The sequence below is a fragment of the Scyliorhinus canicula genome, unplaced genomic scaffold, assembly GCF_902713615.1.
Source record: "Scyliorhinus canicula unplaced genomic scaffold, sScyCan1.1, whole genome shotgun sequence".
Classification (NCBI taxonomy): Eukaryota; Metazoa; Chordata; class Chondrichthyes; order Carcharhiniformes; family Scyliorhinidae; genus Scyliorhinus; species Scyliorhinus canicula.
In genome coordinates, this window is record NW_024056011.1 from 1,062,066 (window position 1) to 1,088,083 (window position 26,018).

The 26,018-nt window shown below is 47.7% G+C and overlaps 1 protein-coding gene and 1 non-coding gene across 2 annotated transcripts; one reads left to right on the plus strand and one right to left on the minus strand.

Annotated features, from left to right (window-relative positions):
• Positions 1-8,224: 8,224 nt before the first annotated feature.
• On the minus strand, positions 8,225-9,287 carry LOC119961496 (gastrula zinc finger protein XlCGF49.1-like). The gene is made up of 2 exons (XM_038788849.1): positions 8,757-9,287; positions 8,225-8,592 (listed from the first exon to the last, which is right to left on the minus strand). Exons 1-2 carry the CDS (start codon positions 8,977-8,979, stop codon positions 8,225-8,227), a joined length of 591 nt encoding a protein of 196 aa, XP_038644777.1. The 5' UTR covers positions 8,980-9,287.
• A 15,986-nt stretch (positions 9,288-25,273) lies between these two features.
• On the plus strand, positions 25,274-25,346 carry trnak-cuu. Its single transcript has one exon. It is a non-coding gene; the product is annotated as a tRNA-Lys (tRNA).
• Positions 25,347-26,018: the final 672 nt, after the last annotated feature.

Here is a 26,018-nt window from a genome sequence, read left to right on the forward strand (position 1 = left end):
ACATTGAGTCATAAATACAAGATAGTTACGAATAAATCAAAGGGGGCAATACTGACAGATGTATTCATCACAGATTTAGAATGTGTTATTCATTACATGGAAATGAGCTGAAGAAAGTGCTGAGATGTTTTCAGAAGGAAACGGGACAAACGCATGAGAGAAAATGGAATCGAAAATCAGCTGAAAGGCTGAGATAAGATCAGGGGACAGTTGGAGATGTGTGCTGAGTATTGACAGCAGCAGAATCTGTGACAGAATGGCCTGTTTATATATTCACAGTAATTCAATTTAACTCTTTTTACAGAATATTTGCAGATGCAAACATCATGTCAAGATCTGCCAGAGTCACTTGATTCATCAGGACCGGCCTTTCAACGTGGAAGGAGAAATATTTGTCTGTTTTGTCTTTGCGGAAAAGATTTCAAAAATCGCTGTGATTGGAAAAGCACCGAGACACAGACATCTAAGTAATTTTCCACAGTTAGCAGGAACTGAGCTTTAAGCAATCACACAGCATGGAAAGAAATTGCAGCATTTACATCAGGGAGACACCGTACTCAGGCTTCAACTAATGATCCAAGTTGGAGAGACATAAGGACATTCGCACCATAAGAATCAAGAAGCAGCAATAGGACATTCAGCCCCGTGAGCCTGTACCACCATTTAATAACATCACGGCTGACCTGACAGTGACGTCAAATCTGTATCCCACCTGTATCTGGTAACTTGTCGATAACTATGGAGAAACCGTGGAAATGTGGGGACTGTGAGATAAGATGTAATTACCCGTCTGAATTGGAAACTCATCGACGTATTCACACTGGGGAAAGGCCATTCACCTGCTTTGTGTGTGGGAAGGGATTTACTAAGCTATCCAATCTGATTACACACCAGCATGTTCATACTGATCAGAGACCGTTTAAATGTGCTGACTGTGAGAAGAGCTTTAAAAGCAGAAATGATTTACTGTTACATCAACGCACTCACACTGGGGAGAGGCCATTCACCTGCTCTGTATGTGGGAAAGGATTCACTCAGTCATCACACCTCCTGAAACACCAACTTGTTCATACTGATCAGAGACCTTTCAAATGTGCTGACTGTGAGAAGAGCTTTAAAAGCAGAATTAATTTACTGACACATCAGCGCACTCACACTGGGGAGAGGCCGTTCATCTGCTCCGTGTGTGGGAAGGGATTCACTCAGTCATCACAACTCCTGACACACCAACTTGTTCACACTGATCAGAGACCTTTTAAATGTGCTGACTGTGCGAAAGACTTTAAAAGCAGAAAGGATTTACTGATACATCAACGCACTCACACTGGGGAGAGGCCGTACACCTGCTCCGTGTGTGGGAAGGGATTCACTTGTTCCTCCCACCTTCTGAAACACCAACTTGTTCATAATGATCAGAGACCTTTTATATGTGCTGACTGTGAGAAGAGATTTAAAAGCAGAATGGATTTACTGAGACATCAACGCACTCACACTGGGGAGAGGCCGTTCACCTGTCTGGAATGTGGGAAGGGATTTAATGCTTCATCAAATCTCCAGACTCACCATCAGGTCCACTCTGATCAGAGACCGTTTAAATGTGCTGACTGTGAGAAGAGCTTTAAAAGCAGAAATGATTTACTGACACATCAACGCACTCACACTGGGGAGAGGCCTTTTACCTGCTCCATGTGTGGGAAGGGATTCACTCAGTCATCTCATCTCATGACACACCAACTTGTTCACACTGATCAGAGACCTTTCAAATGTTCTGACTGTGAGAAGAGCTTTAAAAGTAAAAGTTGTTTGCTGTTACATCAACGCGCTCACACTGGGGAGAGGCCGTTCACCTGCTCTGTGTGTAGGAAGGGATTTACTCGGTCATCCCAGCTTCTGAAACACCAGCGAGTTCACACTGGGGAGAGACCGTACACTTGCCCCGTGTGTGATACGAAATTCACTCAGTCATCCCACCTGACTAGACACCAACTTGTTCACATTGATCAGAAACCTTTTAAATGTTCTGACTGTGAAAAGAGATTTAAAAGTAAACCAAATTTGCTGAAACACCAGCGAGTTCACACTGAAACAGTAACATAGAATTTACAGTTCAGAAGGAGGGCATTTGGCCCTATCGAGTGCACCGGCCCTTGGACTTAAGCTCCCGACTTCAGCCCATACCTCCATCCTAACCCATAACCCCACCTTACCTTTTTGTACACTTAATTGCAATTTAGCATGGCCAATCCACCTAATCTACATATCTTTGGACTGTGGAAACCGGAGACCCGGAGTAAACCCACACAAACACTGGGACAACGTGCAGACTCCGCACAGACAGTGACCCAAACCGGGAATCAAACCTGGGCCCCTGGAGCTGTGAAGCAACAGTGCGAACCACTGTGCTACCGTGTGGCCCACACGTGGGAGTGGTACTGGGGAGAGGCTTTTTAACTGTTCCATGTGTGGGAGGAGATTCACTCAGTCAAACAACCTGCACAGACATCAGCAAGTTCACAGGCAACAGCAGGGTTTGGATTCAGCTGTTGTTGCTGCTGTTAGTCACATCCAGGACTGAATGATGCCTGGACGGCTGTTTCCAGTGGGGCTCCACAGATTTCCGGGATATATCCATGATTTAGAATGAAATGTATGCACCAGGATTATACAAAAGTTGCTGATGTGTTTTAGTGAATGAGGGAGAAAGCCATGGACTGGGTCAGATGGACAGAAAAATGGTGAATGGAATTCAGTCTGGGGCAGTGGAGATAATGAATTCAGGAGGGTAAAGAAGGCACGGGAATGACCAATAAATGGGATGATGCTGAGAAGTGTTGGGAAACAGAGAGACCTTGGAGAACATATCCACAGATCCCTGAAGGTGGCTGGACTGTTCGATCAGGTGGTCCAGAAGGCATTTGGGACACTTGCCTTTCTTGTCGCAGGACCAGAATATAAGAGCAGGGAGATTATGTTAAAACTTCATAAAATACTTGTTCGTGCACAGCTAGAGGACTGAGCACAGTTAGAACATAGAACATAGAACAGTACAGCACAGAACAGGCCCTTCGGCCCTCAATGTTGTGCCGAGCCATGATCACCCTACTCAAACCCACATATCCACCCTATACCCGTAACCCAACAACCCCCCCCCCCCTTAACCTTACGGGCAATTTAGCATGGCCAATCCACCTAACCCGCACATCTTTGGACTGTGGGAGGAAACCGGAGCACCCGGAGGAAACCCACGCACACAGGGGGAGGACGTGCAGACTCCACACAGACAGTGACCCAGCCGGGAATCGAACCTGGGACCCTGGAGCTGTGAAGCATTTATGCTTACAGTTCTGGTTACTGCTGGAATCAACTATAAATGAAAATGAAAACCAAATTCGTTAAATAGCTTAAAACTGAAATTAATCTTTTAATTACAGTCTGTGTTTAATAAATCAAATATAGGGGTGAAGAGGAAGCTAAATAACAAGTGACTGAATAGTGACCTAATCTGAATTTTTCAGTAAATAAAAATCTGAGGCATTTAGATAATGAGGTTTGGCAAACAGTTAACTTCCGATAAAAATACAGTGACTTCAGGATAATGATTGGTGCGTATCTGCTGAATATTTGTTTTATTCTGAAGTTTATTTACTTCAGTCAGTTAATAATGAAATAAATAAAGACATGACAGCACATCCCAGCCCTGTGGAATACACATCCAGTTCCACGTGGGAAAACCAGGGCACTTCCATTATGCTGGAATGTCATCAGCTGGAGCAGCAGGAAGCAAAGGGGATTGGTCCAGAGGTATTTTTGTGATCAGAAGACTGTTTCAAGCGGAGTTCTGGATTGTTCAGGACAAGATTCCCTGCTTTGTGTGTTATATATGAATGATTTAGACTTTAACAAAGGGACATGGTTGAAACATTTGCAGTCTTGTGGTTGACAGTGAGGAATAAAGTTGGAGACTACAGGAAGATATCAGTAGACTGATCAGCTGGGCAGCAAAGAAGCAAATGGAGATCAATCTGGAGGAGTGTGAGGTAATAAATACACTTGTGGTCTGTGTACAAGGACACACAGAACTTTCTCTACTGTGGTATTCTGCAGTCTCTCGATTTAAATTATTATTCTTTCCAACACGGGACAACTTCACTTTTTCCCCAAATTATATTTTATCTGCCAAATATCTCCCGCTGACTTACCCTATGTATGATCTTTCGGTAGGCTGTTTCTGTAACTGGGTGAAGCTCTTTTCACAGTCAGTTCACTGGAACACTCACTTGATTGTGTGTGTATCGGCACTTTTCCAGTCACAATAATACTTGAAATCTTTTCCCATGGCCAGAATAGACTTAACATTCCTCCTTCCACATTCAATGTCTGTAACATTCTGATCCTAATGAATCGAATAACTGTTAGCCGTGAAGGCACACGGTAGCACAGTGGGTAGCACTGTTGCTTCACAGCGCCAGGATCCCGTGTTTGATTCCCGCTTGGGTCAACGTCTGTGCGGAGTCTGCATGTTCTCCCCATGTCTGCGTAGGTTTCCTCCGGGCGCTCCAGTTTCCTCCCACAAGTCCCAAAAGACGTGCTTGTTAGGTTAATTGGCATTCTGAATTCTCCCTCTGTGTACCCGGAAAGGCACTGGAATGTGGTGAGGTGGAGCTTTTCACAGTAACTTCATTGCAGTGTTCATGTAAGCCTACTTGTGGCTCTAATAAAGATTATTATTGACTCATTGACCCATCTCCACCATTCTGTTCCTCCACTCCCAGTTTTCTCCCATCCTCTACTCTGGTTTGGTTCAATTCTAACCTTTGTACAGACAGAGTGAAGTTAACGACTCAATCATTTTCTCTTCTGGTCACTGAAGCCCCACCCACTTCCTGTTGCCTCACCATGATGGCCGTACATGAGCTCTGCTACTCCCTGAACCATGATGCGGAGATGCCGGCGTTGGACTGGGGTGAGCACAGTAAGAAGTCTGACTTTGAATGTGAGCCGTTGCAGATAATTACAGGATCTGTAAAGGCTTAATTACCTGCAAAGACTCACATTCAAAGTATCGCCTTGCATCTTTGACTTTGTATATATGTTTCAGGAACCTACCTCTTCATTCACCTGAGGAAGGAGCAGTGTTCCGAAAGTTAGTGATTCGAAACAAACCTGTTGGACTTTAACCTGGTGTAAGACTTCTCCCTGTACTCCTTGAATCAAGATGGCAGCCATTAGCCTGCGACTGTTCCCGGGAAAAAGCCCCAGACCAGCAAATTTGGGACCCACCAACAAGCAGTAAACGGTAACAAATACAAAGTCAATCCCCTTAACATCAACAACGATCCCATCCTCCCACCACCCCAACCAACGGCCCACCTGTCAATATCTGCATCAAATAAAACAAACTCTCTCACGGTGGAAAAAAAACAAAGGCGAGAAAGAGAAAGGAGTCCGGAATCTCCCATGGTCACCATTAACCTATAGAGCCCCCCCCCCCTCCCTCCAATGACACTCAATGCCATCCAACCTCCAAAAGAGTACCGTAAATGACACCCAAGAGTTGTAAACCTCCCCTCCCCCCACAACTCCGCCCCTCCACTTCCTCTTGTAAAAATCCTCCCCCCCACCTCGGTTCCTTCCCCCCCCCAACTATCCACCCTGGCTAGACCACTCGGACCCTGTTCTGCCAGGCTCCGATGGCCACAGCCCCTCCCCCCACCTCACCCCCGTTCACTGGCCTGCTTAAACCGGCCAGCGTGGAGGCCCCCGCCCGGGTCTCTTTCCCCCTTGCCCAGCCCCAGGAAAAACCTAGAAATCCCCTTTAGCACACAAACCCCGCATACACACCCACACCCCAAAGAACCCACATTACGACTGAAAGTCCCATTTCTTCCCTTGTCCAAATATATACAACGTTGGCTCCTATAGCCCATACACCAGCACGCAGTGAAACAAAATAAAAGAAGAATACAGTCATGAGGCTACATCGGTACATGACCATTTCTCAATTCTGCCACAGTCCTTCTGCCTTCGCAAACTCCTCCGCTGCTTCCGCCGTCCCAAAATAAAAGTCCTTGAACTTGTAGGTCACCCTCAGCTTCGCTGGATACACAAAGCCGCACTGCACCTTGCTAATGTACAGTGCCCTCTTCACCCGCTTGAAGGCAGCCCGTCTCCTCGCCAGCTCCGCTGTAAAGTCCTGGTATATGTGTATACCAGCTCCAGCCCACTGCACCATCTGCTTCTGCTTGGCCCAGCACAGGATCGTCTCCTTTACACTGTACCTACGGAAGCACAGAGTCAATACTCTTGGCGGCTCACTCGCCTTTGGTACAGGCCTGAACGACTGATGAGCCCGATCCAGCTCACATCGGGAGGGATCCTCCCCCTCACCAATAGCTTTGCCAACATCGTGGCAAAATACTCAGTCAGCCTCGGTCTTTCCACTCCTTCGGGCAGCCCCACAATCCTCAAATTCTGTCGCCTGGAACTGTTTTCCAGGTCTTCCATTTTGCCTCACAGATCCTTGTTGATTTCCGTCACCTTCCGCATCTCCTTCCCCATCGAGGTAAGTTGATCACCCTGCTGCAGTAATGTCTCTTACACTATCTTCAGCGCCTCGCCTTGCTCCCTCACCTCCTGCCACTGCGCTCGCCACCGCCGTCCTCACCGGGGAAATCTACTCCACCAGCACTTTCAAAACCGCCCCCATCTCCTTCCTCGTTGCCTCCACGTGTTTTGTAAACTGCCTTTTGACTTCCACGGCCATCACCTTAGTTATTTCTTCAGCCGTAACCAATGCGGCCTCCCCTGGTACTCCAGCCTCCATTTTCTTTTATGACCCCACGTTGACCTTTCCACTCCCTGACCGACTTTCAGCCGCTTTTTTCACGGCTGTTATTTTGCTGACCTTTTGACATTTCCCCTTCCTGTGTTGTCTCCTGACTTTTGCTGCCTCCGCTTTCCTTAGGACCGGGCGTTACACCCCGACAATGCCGTACCCGAACGGGAGCCCTCCAACGTGCGGCTGCCTCCCGCCCGACGTCACCGGAAGTCCCTGTAGACATGCACTCTAATGCCGTTCTGTCCCTCTACACCTCACTGTCATACAATTCATATTCTTTCCCTTTGCCGTGTTTGTCCTCCCCAAATGTATTTATTATCCCGCGCTTCTCTGGATTGACCTCAGTTTGCTACTTTTCTGGCCCACTGATCAGTTTATTGATGTCTTCCTGCAGTCATTACAGCCTTGGTTCAAACATGGACAAAAGCGCTGAATGCCAGAGGTGAGGTGAGAGTGTCTGCCCTTGACATCAAGGCAGTACTTGACCGAGTATGGCATCAAGGAGCCCCAGCTAATCTGGACTCAATGGGAATCAGGGGGAACACTCTCCGCTGGTTGGAGTCGTACCTGGCACAAAGGACGATGGTTGTGGTGGTTGGAGGCCAACCATTTCAGCTCCAGGACATCACTGCAGGCATTCCTCAGGGTAGTGTCCTCAGCCCAACCATTTTCAGCTGCTTCATCAATGATCTGCCTTCATCAGAAGGTCAGAAGTGGGAATGTTTGTGGATGACTGCACAATGTTCAGCACCATTCGCAACTCCTCAAATAATGAAGCAGCCCTTGTCCATCTGTACTGAGTGGGTCTCAAACCAGTTTGTGTGTGGGTTCCACCTTTACCAAATGTTGCTGCTGCTGTGTCAGAAATTATTCAACTCAGCACCTTCCAAACTTCATCAATATCAATGTTGATAGTTGAAGCTTTTATTGATGTGTGTGAAAAATGTTACTGGTTTGTTTCCCATATCTCGATCATTTAATTTGATGACAGAAATGTGTGCAATGTGTAAGTCAGTGAGAACTGTCGGCATGAATTAATCAGCACTTTATAATTGGAGATGTTGGTCAGTGGAGCCTTTCAGATGTTGATTTGTAGATTTTACAAACATTTTGTAATCTGCTTTTCCTGGAGGTCAGTTAAGGTTGAAGTAAAAGTTTAGAATTTTATTATAAACAGGATCCTGTTGAGAGCTCTGATCGCTGATGGTGTTTTTAAAAAGAGACACTGCAAGGCTCGAAAACCAGTGACAACATCTCCAGTATATGAAACTCCAGCTTGTTTTAGGGTTGTTAACATCAGCAAAAACAAACACATTATTGTCAGACTATCAATCCTGGATGTGATTAACAGCAGAAATAACTGCAGAACCCAACCCCTGCAGTTGTTTATGAAGTTGCTGACTGTGTCAGCAGGCTGGATAGCCAATGGAACCCTTTGCCACACACAGAGCAGGTGAACGGTCTCTCTCCAGTGTGAACCCGCTGGTGTGCTTTGAGGTTGCCCGAATGCCTGAACCTCTTTCCACAGGAAGAGCAGGTGAACGGCCTCTCCTCAGTGTGAACTCGCTGGTGTGTCAGGCAGTGGGATGACTGAGCGAATCTCTTCCCGCACACAGAGCAAGTGAATGGTTTCTCCCCTGTGTGAACTCGCTGATGTTCAGTGAGTTCAGATGACGACCTTAACCTCTTTCCACAGGAAGTGCAGCTAAATGGCCTTTCCCCAGTATGAATTCGCTTGTGTACCACCAGGTTGGCTGACTGAGTGAATCCCTTCCCACATACTGAACAGGTGAACAGTCTCTCCCCTGTGTGAACACGTTGGTGTTTACTGAATGGGATGAATGCCTGAACCTCTTTCCACAGTCGGTGCAGCTGAAGGGCCTCTCCTCCGTGTGAAATCGCTGGTGTGACATGAGACAGGCTGACTGGGTAAATCCCTTCCCACACAGAGAACAGGTGAATGGCCTCTCCCCAGTATGACTGCGTTGATGGTTTGCCAGCTGGTATTGAGAATTGAATAGTTTACCACAATCCCCACAGTTCCACGGCTTCTCCCCAGTGTGAGAGCGTCGATGGTATTCCAGCCGGGATGGATAATTGTATCCCTTCCCATAGTCATCACATTTCCACAGTTTCTCCATGGTGCCTGTATCTTCCTGTCTTTGCAGGTTAGATGATCGATTGAAATCTTATCAACAGAGAACACATGTACAGTTTCTCCTCACTGTGAATGGTGTGATTTTTTAGAGACTGTGAACTGGTTAAAGCTCTTTCCACAGTCAGTTCACTGGAACACTGTCTCTCAGGTGTACGTGTGTCGGTTCTTTTCCAAACACACTGGTGTTTGAAATCTTCTCCCACGGACAGAACAACCAAACGTTTCTCCTTCCACATTCAAAGGCCAATGATATTCAGATCCTTCTTTCTTAAAAAAATATTCAGATCTGGATAAATCTTGTCAGATCTTGCAATGATGTTCCTTCCAGTCATCCTCCCCTTCCAATAGCCTGGAAATGCAGATTACAAAATTTTCCACAACAAGTGTGGAGCACAGAAACACAGAAAAGCCAAGTCTAGTTTCTATGGAATATTTTTCCTGTCTTTTTTCCCCAAAAGCTGTAAATCCCTATCCCGCACACATTCTCTCCTCCCTGGGCTGAATTCAAACCCATCTCACCCTTTATTTCATCAACTCCAAGATCCCCCACCCTACCCCCCACTTCCTCGCCTCTGCCTGGATGCAGTTCTGGGCAGAGCGAGAACAAAATCAGCGATACAATCATTTTCTCTCCTGGTCACTAGGACCCAGAAGCCCCGCCCACTCTCTGCGTCACCACCATGGCCCCTCAGACACCGTGTTCGCCACGGAATGAAGATGGTGGCCTTTAATCCTGGGCCTATTTCCGGGGGAAAGTCTGGGAGCTGGAACCGCGGGACCTGCAGGTTGTTATTCGGGGTTTGTGGCCCACACTGAGTGTTAATGAACCCTCTCCACCCACCCGCCGCTTCCCCTCCGCCGCCTCTCACCGGCGGCCGAGCAACAAACCAACCTCTGTTCAGCGTCATCCCTCACTCTGTGCATGCTCCAAACTGTGTGAGACTGCGCACGCATCCCGGTCCCCTGTATTGTAGATAGGGGGCTTTCTCCACTGCCAGGAATGCTGGGTAAATGACCCACCATGGATATGTGCAATCAGTTAATATTTGCCCATTGGAACCCCGACAACCAATTGGAAAGCAATTGTGCATATGTACTTAACCCACATATGTACAACTATTCTTCAAGATTTTGTGGTCAGGGAGTTTAAATCTAACAAAAGCTCTGTGGTCTCACATACTGCATTGGAACGTGCATTTCCCTTGGGCGTTCCAATGCTAAAATGCAACATTTAACATGTCTGAATGTAGCCTGGAACACAGCAAGTGGTAATGTGATCGAAATTTCTCCGAAGCATTTCAGTGTGGCACTGTAACATACAGAAAGAAACATAATTCATATGACCAATAATGACCAATAAATGGGATGATGCTGAGAAGTGTTGGGAAACAGAGAGACCTTGGAGAACATATCCACAGATCCCTGAAGGTGGCTGGACAGGTAGATCAGGTGGTCCAGAAGGCATTTGGGACACTTGCCTTTCTTGTCGCAGGACCAGAATATAAGAGCAGGGAGATAATGTTAAAACTTCATAAAATACTTGTTCGTGCACAGCTAGAGGACTGAACACAGTTCTGGTTACTGCTGGAATCAACTATAAATGAAAACCAAATTCGTTAAATAGCTTAAAACTGAAATTAATCTTTTAATTACAGTCTGTGTTTAATAAATCAAATCTAGGGGTGAAGAGGAAGCTAAATAACAAGTGACTGAACAGTGACCTAATCTGAATTTTTCAGTAAATAAAAATCTGAGGCATTTAGATAATGAGGTTTGGCAAACAGTTAACTTCCTATAAAAATACGGTGACTTCAGGATAATGATTGGTGCGTATCTGCTGAATATTTGTTTTATTCTGAAGTTTATTTACTTCAGTCAGTTAATAATGAAATAAATAAAGACATGACAGCACATCCCAGCCCTGTGGAATACACATCCAGTTCCACGTGGGAAAACCAGGGCACTTCCATTATGCTGGAATGTCATCAGCTGGAGCAGCAGGAAGCAAAGGGGATTGGTCCAGAGGTATTTTTGTGATCAGAAGACTGTTTCAAGCGGAGTTCTGAATTGTTCAGGACAAGATTCCCTGCTTTGTGTGTTATATATGAATGATTTAGACTTTAACAAAGGGACATGGTTGAAACATTTGCAGTCTTGTGGTTGACAGTGAGGAATAAAGTTGGAGACTACAGGAAGATATCAGTAGACTGATCAGCTGGGCAGCAAAGAAGCAAATGGAGATCAATCTGGAGGAGTGTGAGGTAATAAATACACTTGTGGTCCATGTACAAGGACACACAGAACTTTCTCTACTGTGGTATTCTGCAGTCTCTCGATTTAAATTATTATTATTATTCCCAACATGGGACAACTTCACTCTTTCCCCAAATTATACTTTATCTGCCAAATATCTCCCGCTGACTTACCCTATGTATGATCTTTCTGCAGGCTGTTTCTGTAACTGGGTGAAGCTCTTTTCACAGTCAGTTCACTGGAACACTCACTTGATTGTGTGTGTATCGGCACTTTTCCAGTCACAATAATGCTTGAAATCTTTTCCCGTGGGCAGAATCGACTTTACATTCCTCCTTCCATATTCAATGTCTGTAACATTCTGATCCTAATGAATCGAATAACTGTTAGCCGTGAAGGCACACGGTAGCACAGTGGGTAGCACTGTTGCTTCACAGCGCCAGGATCCCGTGTTTGATTCCCACTTGGGTCAATGTCTGTGCGGAGTCTGCATGTTCTCCCCATGTCTGCGTAGGTTTCCTCCGGGCGCTCCAGTTTCCTCCCACAAGTCCCAAAAGACGCGCTTGTTAGGTTAATTGGCATTCTGAATTCTCCCTCTGTGTACCCGGAAAGGCACTGGAATGTGGTGAGGTGGAGCTTTTCACAGTAACTTCATTGCAGTGTTCATGTAAGCCTACTTGTGGCTCTAATAAAGATTATTATTGACTCATTGACCCATCTCCACCATTCTGTTCCTCCACTCCCAGTTTTCTCCCATCCTCTACTCTGGTTTGGTTCAATTCTAACCTTTGTACAGACAGAGTGAAGTTAATGACTCAATCATTTTCTCTTCTGGTCACTGAAGCCCCACCCACTTCCTGTTGCCTCACCATGATGGCCGTACATGAGCTCTGCTACTCCCTGAACCATGATGCGGAGATGCCGGCGTTGGACTGGGGTGAGCACAGTAAGAAGTCTGACTTTGAATGTGAGCCTTTGCAGATAATTACAGGATCTGTAAAGGCTTCATTACCTGCAAAGACTCACATTCAAAGTATCGCCTTGCATCTTTGACTTTCTTTATATGTTTCAGGAACCTACCTCTTCATTCACCTGAGGAAGGAGCAGTGTTCCGAAAGTTAGTGATTCCAAACAAACCTGTTGGACTTTAACCTGGTGTAAGACTTCTCCCTGTACTCCTTGAATCAAGATGGCAGCCATTAGCCTGCGACGGTTCCCGGGAAAAAGCCCCAGACCAGCAAATTTGGGACCCACCAACAAGCAGTAAACGGTAACAAATACAAAGTCAATCCCCTTAACATCAACAACGATCCCCTTTAGCACACAAACCCCGCATACACACCCACACCCCAAAGAACCCACATTACGACTGAAAGTCCCATTTCTTCCCTTGTCCAAATATATACAACGTTGGCTCCTATAGCCCATACACCAGCACGCAGTGAAACAAAATAAAAGAAGAATACAGTCATGAGACTACATCGGTACATGACCATTTCTCAATTCTGCCACAGTCCTTCTGCCTTCGCAAACTCCTCCGCTGCTTCCGCCGTCCCAAAATAAAAGTCCTTGAACTTGTAGGTCACCCTCAGCTTCGCTGGATACACAAAGCCGCACTGCACCTTGCTAATGTACAGTGCCCTCTTCACCCGCTTGAAGGCAGCCCGTCTCCTCGCCAGCTCCGCTGTAAAGTCCTGGTATATGTGTATACCAGCTCCAGCCCACTGCACCATCTGCTTCTGCTTGGCCCAGCACAGGATCGTCTCCTTTACACTGTACCTACGGAAGCACAGAGTCGGTACTCTTGGCGGCTCACTCGCCTTTGGTACAGGCCTGAACGACTGATGAGCCTGATCCAGCTCACATCGGGAGGGATCCTCCCCCTCACCAATAGCTTTGCCAACATCGTGGCAAAATACTCAGTCAGCCTCGGTCTTTCCACTCCTTCGGGCAGCCCCACAATCCTCAAATTCTGTTGCCTGGAACTGTTTTCCAGGTCTTCCATTTTGCCTCACAGATCCTTGTTGATTTCCGTCACCTTCCGCATCTCCTTCCCCATCGAGGTAAGTTGATCACCCTGCTGCAGTAATGTCTCTTACACTATCTTCAGCGCCTCGCCTTGCTCCCTCACCTCTGCCACTGCGCTCGCCACCGCCGTCCTCACCGGGGAAATCTACTCCACCTGCACTTTCAAAACCGCCCCCATCTCCTTCCTCGTTGCCTCCACGTGTTTTGTAAACTGCCTTTTGACTTCCACGGCCATCACCTTAGTTATTTCTTCAGCCGTAACCAATGCGGCCTCCCCTGGTACTCCAGCCTCCATTTTCTTTTATGACCCCACGTTGACCTTTCCACTCCCTGACCGACTTTCAGCCGCTTTTTTCACGGCTGTTATTTTGCTGACCTTTTGACATTTCCCCTTCCTGTGTTGTCTCCTGACTTTTGCTGCCTCCGCTTTCCTTAGGACCGGGCGTTACACCCCGACAATACCGTACCTGAACGGGAGCCCTCCAACGTGCGGCTGCCTCCCGCCCGACGTCACCGGAAGTCCCTGTAGACATGCACTCTAATGCCGTTCTGTCCCTCTACACCTCACTGTCATACAATTCATATTCTTTCCCTTTGCCGTGTTTGTCCTCCCCAAATGTATTTATTATCCCACGCTTCTCTGGATTGACCTCAGTTTGCTACTTTTCTGGCCCACTGATCAGTCTATTGATGTCTTCCTGCAGGCATTACAGCCTTGGTTCAAACATGGATAAAAGCGCTGAATGCCAGAGGTGAGGTGAGAGTGTCTGCCCTTGACATCAAGGCAACATTTGACCGAGTCTGGCATCAAGGAGCCCCAGCTAATCTGGACTCAATGGGAATCAGGGGGAACACTCTCCGCTGGTTGGAGTCGTACCTGGCACAAAGGACGATGGTTGTGGTGGTTGGAGGCCAACCATTTCAGCTCCAGGACATCACTGCAGGCATTCCTCAGGGTAGTGTCCTCAGCCCAACCATTTTCAGCTGCTTCATCAATGATCTGCCTTCATCAGAAGGTCAGAAGTGGGAATGTTTGTGGATGACTGCACAATGTTCAGCACCATTCGCAACTCCTCAAATAATGAAGCAGCCCTTGTCCATCTGTACTGAGTGGGTCTCAAACCAGTTTGTGTGTGGGTTCCACCTTTACCAAATGTTGCTGCTGCTGTGTCAGAAATTATTCAACTCAGCACCTTCCAAACTTCATCAATATCAATGTTGATAGTTGAAGCTTTTATTGATGTGTGTGAAAAATGTTACTGGTTTGTTTCCCATATCTCGATCATTTAATTTGATGACAGAAATGTGTGCAATGTGTAAGTCAGTGAGAACTGTCGGCATGAATTAATCAGCACTTTATAATTGGAGATGTTGGTCAGTGGAGCCTTTCAGATGTTGATTTGTAGATTTTACAAACATTTTGTAATCTGCTTTTCCTGGAGGTCAGTTAAGGTTGAAGTAAAAGTTTAGAATTTTATTATAAACAGAATCATGTTGAGAGCTCTGATCGCTGATGGTGTTTTTAAAAAGAGACACTGCAAGGCTCGAAAACCAGTGACAACATCTCCAGTATATGAAACTCCAGCTTGTTTTAGGGTTGTTAACATCAGCAAAAACAAACACATTATTGTCAGACTATCAATCCTGGATGTGATTAACAGCAGTAATAACAGCAGAACCCAACCCCTGCAGTTGTTTATGAACTCGCTGATGTGTCAGCAGGCTGGATAGCCAATGGAACCCTTTGCCACACACAGAGCAGGTGAACGGTCTCTCTCCTGTGTGAACCCGCTGGTGTGCTTTGAGGTTGCCCGAATGCCTGAACCTCTTTCCACAGGAAGAGCAGGTGAACGGCCTCTCCTCAGTGTGAACTCGCTGGTGTGTCAGGCAGTGGGATGACTGAGCGAATCTCTTCCCGCACACAGAGCAAGTGAATGGTTTCTTCCCCTGTGTGAACTCGCTGATGTTCAGTGAGTTCAGATGACGACCTTAACCTCTTTCCACAGGAAGTGCAGCTAAATGGCCTTTCCCCAGTATGAATTCGCTTGTGTACCACCAGGTTGGCTGACTGAGTGAATCCCTTCCCACATACTGAACAGGTGAACAGTCTCTCCCCTGTGTGAACACGTTGGTGTTTACTGAATGGGATGAATGCCTGAACCTCTTTCCACAGTCGGTGCAGCTGAAGGGCCTCTCCTCCGTGTGAAATCGCTGGTGTGACATGAGACAGGCTGACTGGGTAAATCCCTTCCCACACAGAGAACAGGTGAATGGCCTCTCCCCAGTATGACTGCGTTGATGGTTTGCCAGCTGGTATTGAGAATTGAATAGTTTACCACAATCCCCACAGTTCCACGGCTTCTCCCCAGTGTGAGAGCGTCGATGGTATTCCAGCCGGGATGGATAATTGTATCCTTTCCCATAGTCATCACATTTCCACAGTTTCTCCATGGTGCCTGTATCTTCCTGTCTTTGCAGGTTAGATGATCGATTGAAATCTTATCAACAGAGAACACATGTACAGTTTCTCCTCACTGTGAATGGTGTGATTTTTTAGAGACTGTGAACTGGTTAAAGCTCTTTCCACAGTCAGTTCACTGGAACACTGTCTCTCAGGTGTACGTGTGTCGGTTCATTTCCAAACACACTGGTGTTTGAAATCTTCTCCCACGGACAGAACAACCAAATGTTTCTCCTTCCACATTCAAAGGCCAATGATATTCAGATCCTTCTTTCTTAAAAAAATATTCAGATCTGGATAAATCTTGTCAGATCTTGCAATGATGTTCCTTCCAGTCATCCTCCCCTTCCAATAGCCTGGAAATGCAGATTACAAAATTTTCCACAACAAGTGTGGAGCACAGAAACACAGAAAAGCCAAGTCTAGGTTCTATGGAATATTTTTCCTGTCTTTTTTCCCCAAAAGCTGTAAATCCCTGCCCGCACACATTCTCTCCTCCCTGGGCTGAATTCAAACCCATCTCACCCTTTATTTCATCAACTCCAAGATCCCCCACCCTACCCCCCACTTCCTCGCCTCTGCCTGGATGCAGTTCTGGGCAGAGCGAGAACAAAATCAGCGATACAATCATTTTCTCTCCTGGTCACTAGGACCCAGAAGCCCCGCCCACTCTCTGCGTCACCACCATGGCCCCTCAGACACCGTGTTCGCCACGGAATGAAGATGGTGGCCTTTAATCTGGGCCTATTTCCGGGGGAAAGTCTGGGAGCTGGAACCGCGGGACCTGCAGGTTGTTATTCGGGGTTTGTGGCCCACACTGAGTGTTAATGAACCCTCTCCACCCACCCGCCGCTTCCCCTCCGCCGCCTCTCACCGGCGGCCGAGCAACAAACCAACCTCTGTTCAGCGTCATCCCTCACTCTGTGCATGCTCCAAACTGTGTGAGACTGCGCACGCATCCCGGTCCCCTGTATTGTAGATAGGGGGCTTTCTCCACTGCCAGGAATGCTGGGTAAATGACCCACCATGGATATGTGCAATCAGTTAATATTTGCCCATTGGAACCCCTGACAACCAATTGGAAAGCAATTGTGCATATGTACTTAACCCACATATGTACAACTATTCTTCAAGATTTTGTGGTCAGGGAGTTTAAATCTAACAAAAGCTCTGTGGTCTCACATACTGCATTGGAACGTGCATTTCCCTTGGGCGTTCCAATGCTAAAATGCAACATTTAACATGTCTGAATGTTGCCTGGAACACAGCAAGTGGTAATGTGATCGAAATTTCTCCGAAGCATTTCAGTGTGGCACTGTAACATACAGAAAGAAACATAATTCATCGACAGCGTGGGTTTAAGTGGGGTGCTCCTTACAAGGGCCAGTGAAGACTTGATGGCCCAAATGACCTCCTTCTGCACTGTAAATTCTGATTCTATGATTCTATGACAACAATTTTCCCAAATCCCAACTGTGATAGGGCTGAAATCTCAATGAGACTTTATTTGTGTCCAGCTCCTTAGGCTGGATATAGTGAGGTAAGCGTTTGTGGAGGGAGATTTGTCACAGTCCATGGAGTTGAACGGGTAGATAATGAGGCTTTAATCTCAGGATCATCATTTTGAGTTGCGTGTTGGGTGATTAATTTGATGTTTCTGAAAAAAAAAACCTTTTCGAAAACTTCCGGTGGCGACTATGTGGGAGTAAGTCACACATTTGGTGGCTCTCGCTCTGGCTGGACATTCGGACCTTCCCCCCCCCCCCAACTTTTTTTGCGTTTTTCAGTGCTGGACTTGAAGAAACAGCGAACAAGGGTCTGTTGTATCTATACTGGTTTCTGGAACAGAGAGCCCGAAGGGATTGAAAAGGAACAAACAAAAAGACAGGCTCGAGCTGGGTGTTGGCTGCAGCAGCGGACAAGATGGCCGGTTACGCATGAGGACCAACATCATTATAATCAGATTAGGGATGGGGTTAGGTTACAGAGTGTTGTTGCTGGGAGGGGGGTGGGGGTTGTTCGGCTGACAAGGGAGGGACTTGATTTTAGAAGCGGAGAAGAGGTCAGGGATGGGCGCTGCCAGGCGGCGGGGCTACAGAGGCACGGGACAGGGGCTGGGGGCAGGCCCAGGAAAGGGGATGGCTGACCGGCAAGGGGGGGGGGGGGGGGTGCCCCCCAAATAGGCTGGTCACGTGGGACGTTAGGGGGCTAAACGGGCCGGTGAAGAGGGCAAAGGTGTTTGCGCATCTTAGGGCTCTAAAGATGGACGTGATAATGTTGCAGGAGACGCACCTGAAGGTAGCGGACCAGCTTAGGTTGAGGAAGAGCTGGGTTAGTCAGGTATTCCACTCAGGGCTAGATACTATGACCAGGGGGGGGTCGCGATTCTGGTGAACAAGCGAGGTGCAGTTTGAGGTGGGTAGTATTGTTTCGGACAGGGGGAGGGGGGAGTTTGCTACATTATGGTTAGCGGTAAGCTGGAAGGGAGGAAGGTGGTCCTGGTCAACATATATGCGCCAAACTGGGATGATGTGGATTTCATAAAGAGGGTGCTGGGGAAGATACCTGACCTGGATTCCCACAAGCTGGTTATGGGAAGGAACTTCAATAAAGTTATGGACCCAGGCCTGGACCGGTCGTGCTCAAAAACAGGCAGAGTGTCAGCAATGGGAAAAGAGCTGAGGGAGTTCATGGAATAGATTGGGGGAGAGGGTGGGGGGGGTGTGGGGTTCAGTCCGTGGAGGTTTGGAAGGCTGACAGGGAAGGAGTTCTCCTTTTCTCGCACGTCCATCGGGTATTCTCTCGGATCGATTTTTTAAAATACTGAGTAGGGATTTACTGACAGGGGTGGTGGATGTTCAGTATTCGGCAATCGCCATTTCCGCCCATGCCCCACATTGGGTCGAGCTACAGGTTAGTGTAGAGAGGTTCCAGCATCGCAGTGAAGGCTGGATGTGGGACTGCTGGCGGACGAAGGGGTGTGCGAGAGGGTGAGGAAGTGTACACAAAACTACCTGCAGGTCAACGATACAGGGGAAGTCTCAGCAGCGGTGGTGTGGGAGGCGCTCAAGGCAGTGGTGAGAGGGGAGCTGATTTCAATCCGGGCTCACAGGGACAAGATGGACAGGGCAGAAACGGACCGACTGTTAGCGGAGATCCTGCAGATTGACAGGAGGTATGCGGGGACCCCGAGTGCGGAGCTCTGGAGGGAACGGAGGAGGCTGCAGGCGGAGTTTGGGGTGGTGTCCACGGGTAAGGCAGTGGAGCAGCTCAGAAAGTCGAGGGGTGCGGTATATGAACATGGAGAGAAAGCCAGCAGGATGCTGGCCCAGCAGCTCAGAAAGGTGAGGGGTACGGTATATGAACATGGAGAGAAAGCCAGCAGGATGCTGGCCCAGCAGCTCAGAAAGGTGAGGGGTACGGTATATGAACATGGAGAGAAAGCCAGCAGGATGCTGGCCCAGCAGCTCAGAAAGAGGGAGGCGGCTAGGGCAATAGGTAAAGTGGTGGATGGAGGCAGTAACTTGGTGGGGGATGCGGCGGGTGTGAACAGGGCTTTCAAGGACTTTTATAGCAAACTCTATAGCTCGGAGCCCCCCGCAGGGCCAAAGGGGATGAGACGCTTCTTAGATGGCCTGACATTCCCAAAAGTGGGTAAGGAGCTAATAGAAGGGCTGGGCTCCCCGATCGGAGCTGAGGAGATATTTGAGGACTTAAAGGCCATACAGTCAGGTAAGGCCCCGGGGCCGGATGGGTACCCGGTAGAAATTTATAAAAGGTTCTCCAGGATATTGGGGCCGCTGCTGGTCAAGGTTTTTAATGAGGCAAGGGACAGAGGGGTGCTGCCCCAGACAATGTCGCAGGCCACCATCTCCTTGATTTTAAAACGGGACAAGAACCCAGAGTCGTGTGGGTCTTATAGGCCAATCTCCCTTCTTCACGTGGGCACTAAACTGCTGGCAAAGCTTTTGGCCACCAGGATTGAGGATTGTGTGCCAAGTGTTATTAGGGAGGATCAAACGGGTTTGTTAAAGGTAGGCAACTGGGGGCGAATATAAGAAGATTGCTCAATGTGATCGTGATGTCCCCAGTGGGAAAGGAGGTGGAGGTAGTGGTGGCAATGGATGCGGAGAAGGCATTTGACCGGTCAGAGTGGGACTATTTATGGGAGGTGCTGGAACGGTTTGGATTTGGGGTGGGTTTCATCGACTGGGTCAGGCTGCTATATCAGGCCCCAGAGGCGAGTGTGAGGACAAACAGGACGACTTGTGACTATTTAAAACTGCTGTTTGCGCTATAGAGCCGCTGGCAATTGCTCTGAGGGCTTCAGAGGGTTGGAAGGGGCTGGTTCGAGGGGGTGGGGGGGGGGGGGGGTTTCATAGTACGCAGATGACCTGCTCTTGTACGTTTCGGACCCGATGGTGGGGATGGACGGAATCAGGCGACCCTGGGGGAATTCAGCCGGTTATCGGGGTACAAATTGAATATGACAAAAAGTGAAATATTTGTAGTTCAGCAGAGGGGCCAAGGGGACCGGTTGAGGGAGCTGCTGTTCCGGTTAGTTGGGAAAGTTTCAGGTACCTGGGAATACAAGTGGCGCGGGATTGGGGTCGACTGCACAAGCTGAACCTGTCCTGGCTGGTAGATCAAATGCGAGGGGAGTTCTGGAGGTGGGACGCGCTCCCGCTGTCGTTAGCTGGGAGAGTACAGACAGTTAAAATGATGGTCCTCCCGAGGTTCTTATTCGTGTTCGTGTCTCCCCATTTTCATTCCACGTTCCTTTTTTAAGAGGGTAAGCAAGATCATTTTGGGCTTTGTGTGGGCGGGCAAGTCCCTGCGAGTGAAGAGGGTGATGCTCGAGCGGAACCAGAGGGAAGGGGGGCTTGCACTGCCGAATTTCAGCAACTATTATTGGGCGACTCACGTAGCCATGATAAGGAAGTGGGTGGTGGGAGGAGGGTCAGCTTGGGAGCGGGTGGAGGCAACCTCATGTAGGGCTAGGGGTACCAGTCTGGGGGCGCAGGCAGGTGCTATCTTTTCCACTTGTGCCACTGAGGGGGATCCAAGATAGAGTTGTGTCGAGAGGATGGTTGGGGGAGGGAAGTGTCTCGGATATTTACAAGAAGCTCATGGGGACAGAGGAGACGCAGACCGAGGAGCTGAGGCATAAATGGGAGGTGTTAGGAGGGGAAATTGAGGAAGGCCTGTGGGCCGACGCGCTGAGCAGGGTTAATTGGACTGCAACATGTGCCAGGCCTGGCCTGATTCAATTTAAGGTCATCCACCGGGTCCACATGATAGTGTCCCAGATGAGCAGATTCTTCGGCGTGGAGGACAGATATATAAAGTGTCTGAGAGGACCGGCAGACCATGTCCACATGTTTTGGGCATGTCCAAAACTGAGGAGATACTGGCAGGGATTCGAGGGCGTCATGTCCAGAGTATTGAACACGAGGGTGGCAATGAGTCCAGAGGTGGCGATTTTTGGGGTTTCAGTGGCCCTGGAAGTCCAGGGGGAGAAAGAGGCCCACGTTTTGGCCTTTGCTTCCCTGGTAGCCCGGAGACGGATACTTCTAGCTTGGAGGGACTCAAAGCCTCCGAAGTCGGAAACCTGGCTGTCAGACATGATGAGTTTCCTGAGCTTTGAGAAAATCAAGTTCACCTTGAGAGGGTCGTTATTAGGGTTCGCCCGGAGGTGGCAACCATTCATTGACTTCTTTGCGGATAATTAATTGTCAGCTGGGTGGGGGGGTTTAGGGTAATGTGGTATAGGGGGTAATCTAGGCAGATCTGGGTGGGGTGGGCTACTGCAATTGCACTATGTACTTTGTTACTGTACAGTCCTTTTGTTTTCATGTTCTGTAATTCTACTGTTTACAATGCCGGAAAATACCTCATTAAAATTGTTTGTTCAAAAACAAAGTTTCAACACACTGCGTATTTAACACAAATCTAATTTATTTGACTTTTAGCCAGAATATTAGTCCCTGTAAATGGGCTGGAATTGTTATCAGCAGAAAGAGACCTAAATGAACATGGTTCAGTCCTGAATGTGAGGAACAGCAAAACCCAATCATTATGGTTACTTGTGGCTTCGTTGGTGTCTCTGCAGGGAGGATGACTGAGTGAATCCCTTCCCACACTGAGAGCAGGCGAATGGCCTCTCTCCAGTGTGAATTCGCTGATGTACAATGAGCTGTGATGATTGTCTGAATCCAGTCCCACAGTGAGAGCACCTGAACGGTTTCTCATCAGTGTGAACACGTTGATGGTACATTAGATTCCCAGAACTTTTGTAGCACTTCCCACAGTCTGGACATTGAAACGGTCTCTCATCAGTGTGAACTCGCTGATGATTCAGCAGGTGGGATAACTGAGTGAATCTGTTTCCACACTTGGAGCAGGTGAATGGCCTCTCCCCAGTGTGAATTCGCTGATGTACAGTGAGGTGAGATGAGTGTCTGAACCCAGTCCTGCAGTGAGAGCACCTAAATGGTTTCACGTCAGTGTGAATACGTTGATGGCACATTAGATTCCCAGAACTTTTGTAGTACTTCCCGCAGTCTGGACATTGAAACGGTCTCTCCCCAGTGTGAACTCGCTGGTGTTTCAGCAGGCCGGATGACTTAGTAAATCCCTTCCCACACTCGGAGCAGGTGAATGGTCTCTCCCCAGTGTGAACTCGCTGGTGATTCCGCAGGGCCGATAACTGAGTAAATCCCTTCCCACACGTGGAGCAGGTGAACGGTCTCTCCCCAGTGTGACTGCGTCGATGAGTTTCCAGGCTGGATGGGTAAGTGAATCCTTTCCCACAGTCCGCACATTTCCACAGTTTCTCCTCAGTGCGGCTGCATTTCTGTCTCATGGGGCCTGATGACATGTACGGTTTCTCCCCACTGTGAACGATGCTTTTTCCTTCCATATTCAAAATCTGCTGATATTCAGGATATGATAAATTGAGGAATCTGTCAGATCCTGATGTGATGCTTGGTTTGAGTTTTCGGACTTTGAAGCCTCCCCTTCGAACACCCTGTGAAACTGATTAAAAAGAAAAATTAGAGAGTGAGAGAGAACCCACAAAAACACAAAGGCAGGTTGTGAAATTGAGCTGAATGAATCTGGTCATTTGTGGGGCCGACACTGGGAAAAAGTGACCAAGAAAACTGCTGGATTGTCACAAAAACCCAACTGACCTCTTTGGGAGGAGAGAGAAAGAGGTGAAGAGGGATTTTGTATATCTACAAGACATATTAAGAGAGTAGTTCGCAAAGCAAATTCGATCTGAGCTTCATCAAGAGTAATATTGACAGGAAACTATGCCCCTGGTGGCACGGTGGTTAGCACTGCTGCCTCACGGTGCCAGGGACCTGGGTTCAATTCCGGCCTTGGTGACTGTCTGTGTGGAGTTTGCACTTTCTCCCGTGTCTGCGTGGGTTTCCACCCGGTGCTCAGGTTTCCTCCAACATCCCAAAGAAGGGCAAGTTAGGTGGATTGGCCTTGATAAATTGCCCCTTAGTGTCCAGGGATGTGTAGGTTAGGTGGGGCTATGGGGTTACAGGGACAGGGTAGGGGTGTGGGCCTAGGCAGGGTGCCCTTTCAGAGAATCAGTGCAGACTCGATGGGCTGAATGGCCTCCTTCTGCACTATAGGAATTCTATGGTTCTAATTCTATCCTGTGAATCTTTATAAAGCTCGGGTGTAGAAGTCACCTATTTCCTAACACACCTAATAGGTAAAAGATAGCTATTTAGGATAAATATTAAGCCCCAGTTTTACCCATTTTAAATGAAGGATTTCAACATTCTCATAACCTCAGGTCATCTCAAAACATACGGCTTACAAAACAGCATCCTTTTTACTGTCCTAATGATTTTCCAGAGACCTACAATTAATATTTTTACTGTCCTAATCATGTCCCAGAGTCACACAAATAATTTTTACTCTCCCAATGATTTTCTCGACACCCAGGTATGAATCTCACCAAGGCAGAAGGTAAAATTTGAATTCATTGAAAGTTTACTGATGACCATGAAACCATTGCTGATTGTTGCAAAGACCCATCTGGTTCACTCATGTCCTTCAGTGAAGGAAATATTTTATCCTTACCTGGTCTGGCCTACATGTGACTCCAGATCCACAGGGATGGGTAATAAATGTTGGCCCAGCCAGTGACACCCACAAATTATTCAAATAAAATCCTGGTTACTCCAGTCAGTCAATCCGGGAGAGTTGGCATCCGGTCCAGGCTCGCAATGCACAATAATAATAATAATCGCTTATTGTCACAAATAGGCTTTAATGAAGTTACTGTGAAAAGCCCCTAGTTGCCACATTCCGGCGCCTGTTCGAGGACCCCGCCCCTCATTCACTCCAATTGCTTGGAGGACCAGCAGCTCCAGGTCAGTCTTCCAGTCCCACCCCTCCTCTTCCTATTGGTCGTGAGCTGCCATCAATCACCTGGGCATTGTGACGGTACCAGATGGTGAGAGCGGCCACAGGCTCAGGCTGACTCACTGATTGTCCAATAATAAGTGAGAGTCTCAGTGGGACAATCAGACAATAATAGTGGAGATGGGGCCCAGAGGGGAAACAGCAAAGGATTCACTCACTTTGAGAGTAACAAACAGTGTCTGTTCCCTTAATAAGAGTCAGGCTGCAGTGTGTGTGAGTGAACACATCATTGGATCAAATGTAGAATCATGGAATCCCCTCAATGCAGAAGGAGGCCATTTAGCCCATCGAGTCTGCAACAACCCTCTGAAAGAGCATCCTACCTTGGCGAATTCCCCACCCTATCCCCACAACCCCTCCAGTGACAATTTAACACAGCCAATCCATCTAACCGGCACATCTGTGGACTGCAGGAGGAAACCAGTGCATCCGGAGGAAATCAATGTATAGACAGGAAGAATGTACAAACTTCAAAAGTGACCCTAGGTCGGAATTAGTCACAGAATCTGCAGTGCAGAAGGGGACCATTCAGCCCATCGAGTCGGCACCGGTATTACCTGATCTGGCCAACTCAACTGGTTAATTCTGAATTGCACTCTGAAATTGTCTAGCAAGCCACTCAATTTAAGGGCAATTAGGAATGGGCAACCAAGCTGGGCTGCCAGTGACACTCACATCCCATAAAGAAGAGAGAAAATCAAAGGGCTGTTTCCAGTGCCGGTTTCGAAGGAATCAGTACTGGGCCCTTCACTCCTGGTTACATCATTGATTTGAAAGTAAATGTAGGAACATGAATAACAAGTTTACATGTGACACAAAAATGATTAAACACTTGATAGTGAGGAAGAAAGCTGGAGGGGAAACAAGGCAAAGGATTACATGATAAATGGCAGGACAGGACTAGTTAGGCCAGAGCTAGATTCCTCTGCACAGGAAGACTGCACTAAAGAGAGTACAGAGGAGATTTAACAACATCAGCCAGAAATTGACAATGTTTGCTCTGAGGAAAGTTTGGATAAACTGAGGCTGTTTTTTTTGGAACAGAAAAGACTGAGGGGAGACAAAAATGAAATTATGAAAAGCAGCCCGGCTAGCTCAGTCGGTAGAGCATGGGAGTCTTAATCCCAGGGCCGTGGGTGCAAGACCCACGTTGGGCGCTTCAGCTTCTTTAATCTGAGAAGATTGAGCTGAACTGTTTTATGGGTGGCACAGTGGTTAGCACTGCTGCATCACAGCGCCAGGGTCCCGGGTTCAATTCCTACTTGGGACACTATCTGCGCAGAGTCTTCACGTTCTCCCAGTGTCTGTATGGGTTTCCTCCCACAAGTCCCGAAAGACGTGCTTGTTAGGGGAGTTGGACATTCTGAATTCTCCTTCTGTATACCTGAATAAGTGTTACTACCAGGGGATTTTCACAGTGACTCAATTGCAATGTTAAAGTAAGGTAAGCCTACTTGTGACAATAATGAAGATTATTCTAAATGTATAAAATTCTGGGGGATCATGGTGGTACAGTGGCTGTGTGCCTGTGTGATGGGGATCCGGGTTTCATCCTGGCCCCGGGTCACAGTCTACAAGGAGTTTGCACATTCTCCCATTGTCTGTGTGGGTTTCACCCCCACACCCAAATACATGCAGGTTAGGTGGCTTGGCCAAATTAAATTGCCCCTTGATTGGAAAAAAACATAAATTTATATATTTTTTAAATTCTGAGGAATTGAAATAGATTGGATAGGAAGGTCCTATTCTCTTTGATTGAGGGCTACATATAAAAGGGGGCAGAGATTAAGGGAAGGACTAGGATGTTTAGAGGGTGGTGAGGATCTGTG

Bases quoted from the DNA above. Each gene is read 5' to 3' on its own strand.
- LOC119961496 (XM_038788849.1), bottom strand. From the start codon at position 8,979: ATGGAGAAACTGTGGAAATGTGATGACTATGGGAAGGGATACAATTAT. The intron at 8,593-8,756 runs GTCTCATGTCAC...TCACTCAGTCAG, and splicing joins GGGATTTACCCAGTCAGCCT to CCAACCTGGTGGTACACAAG.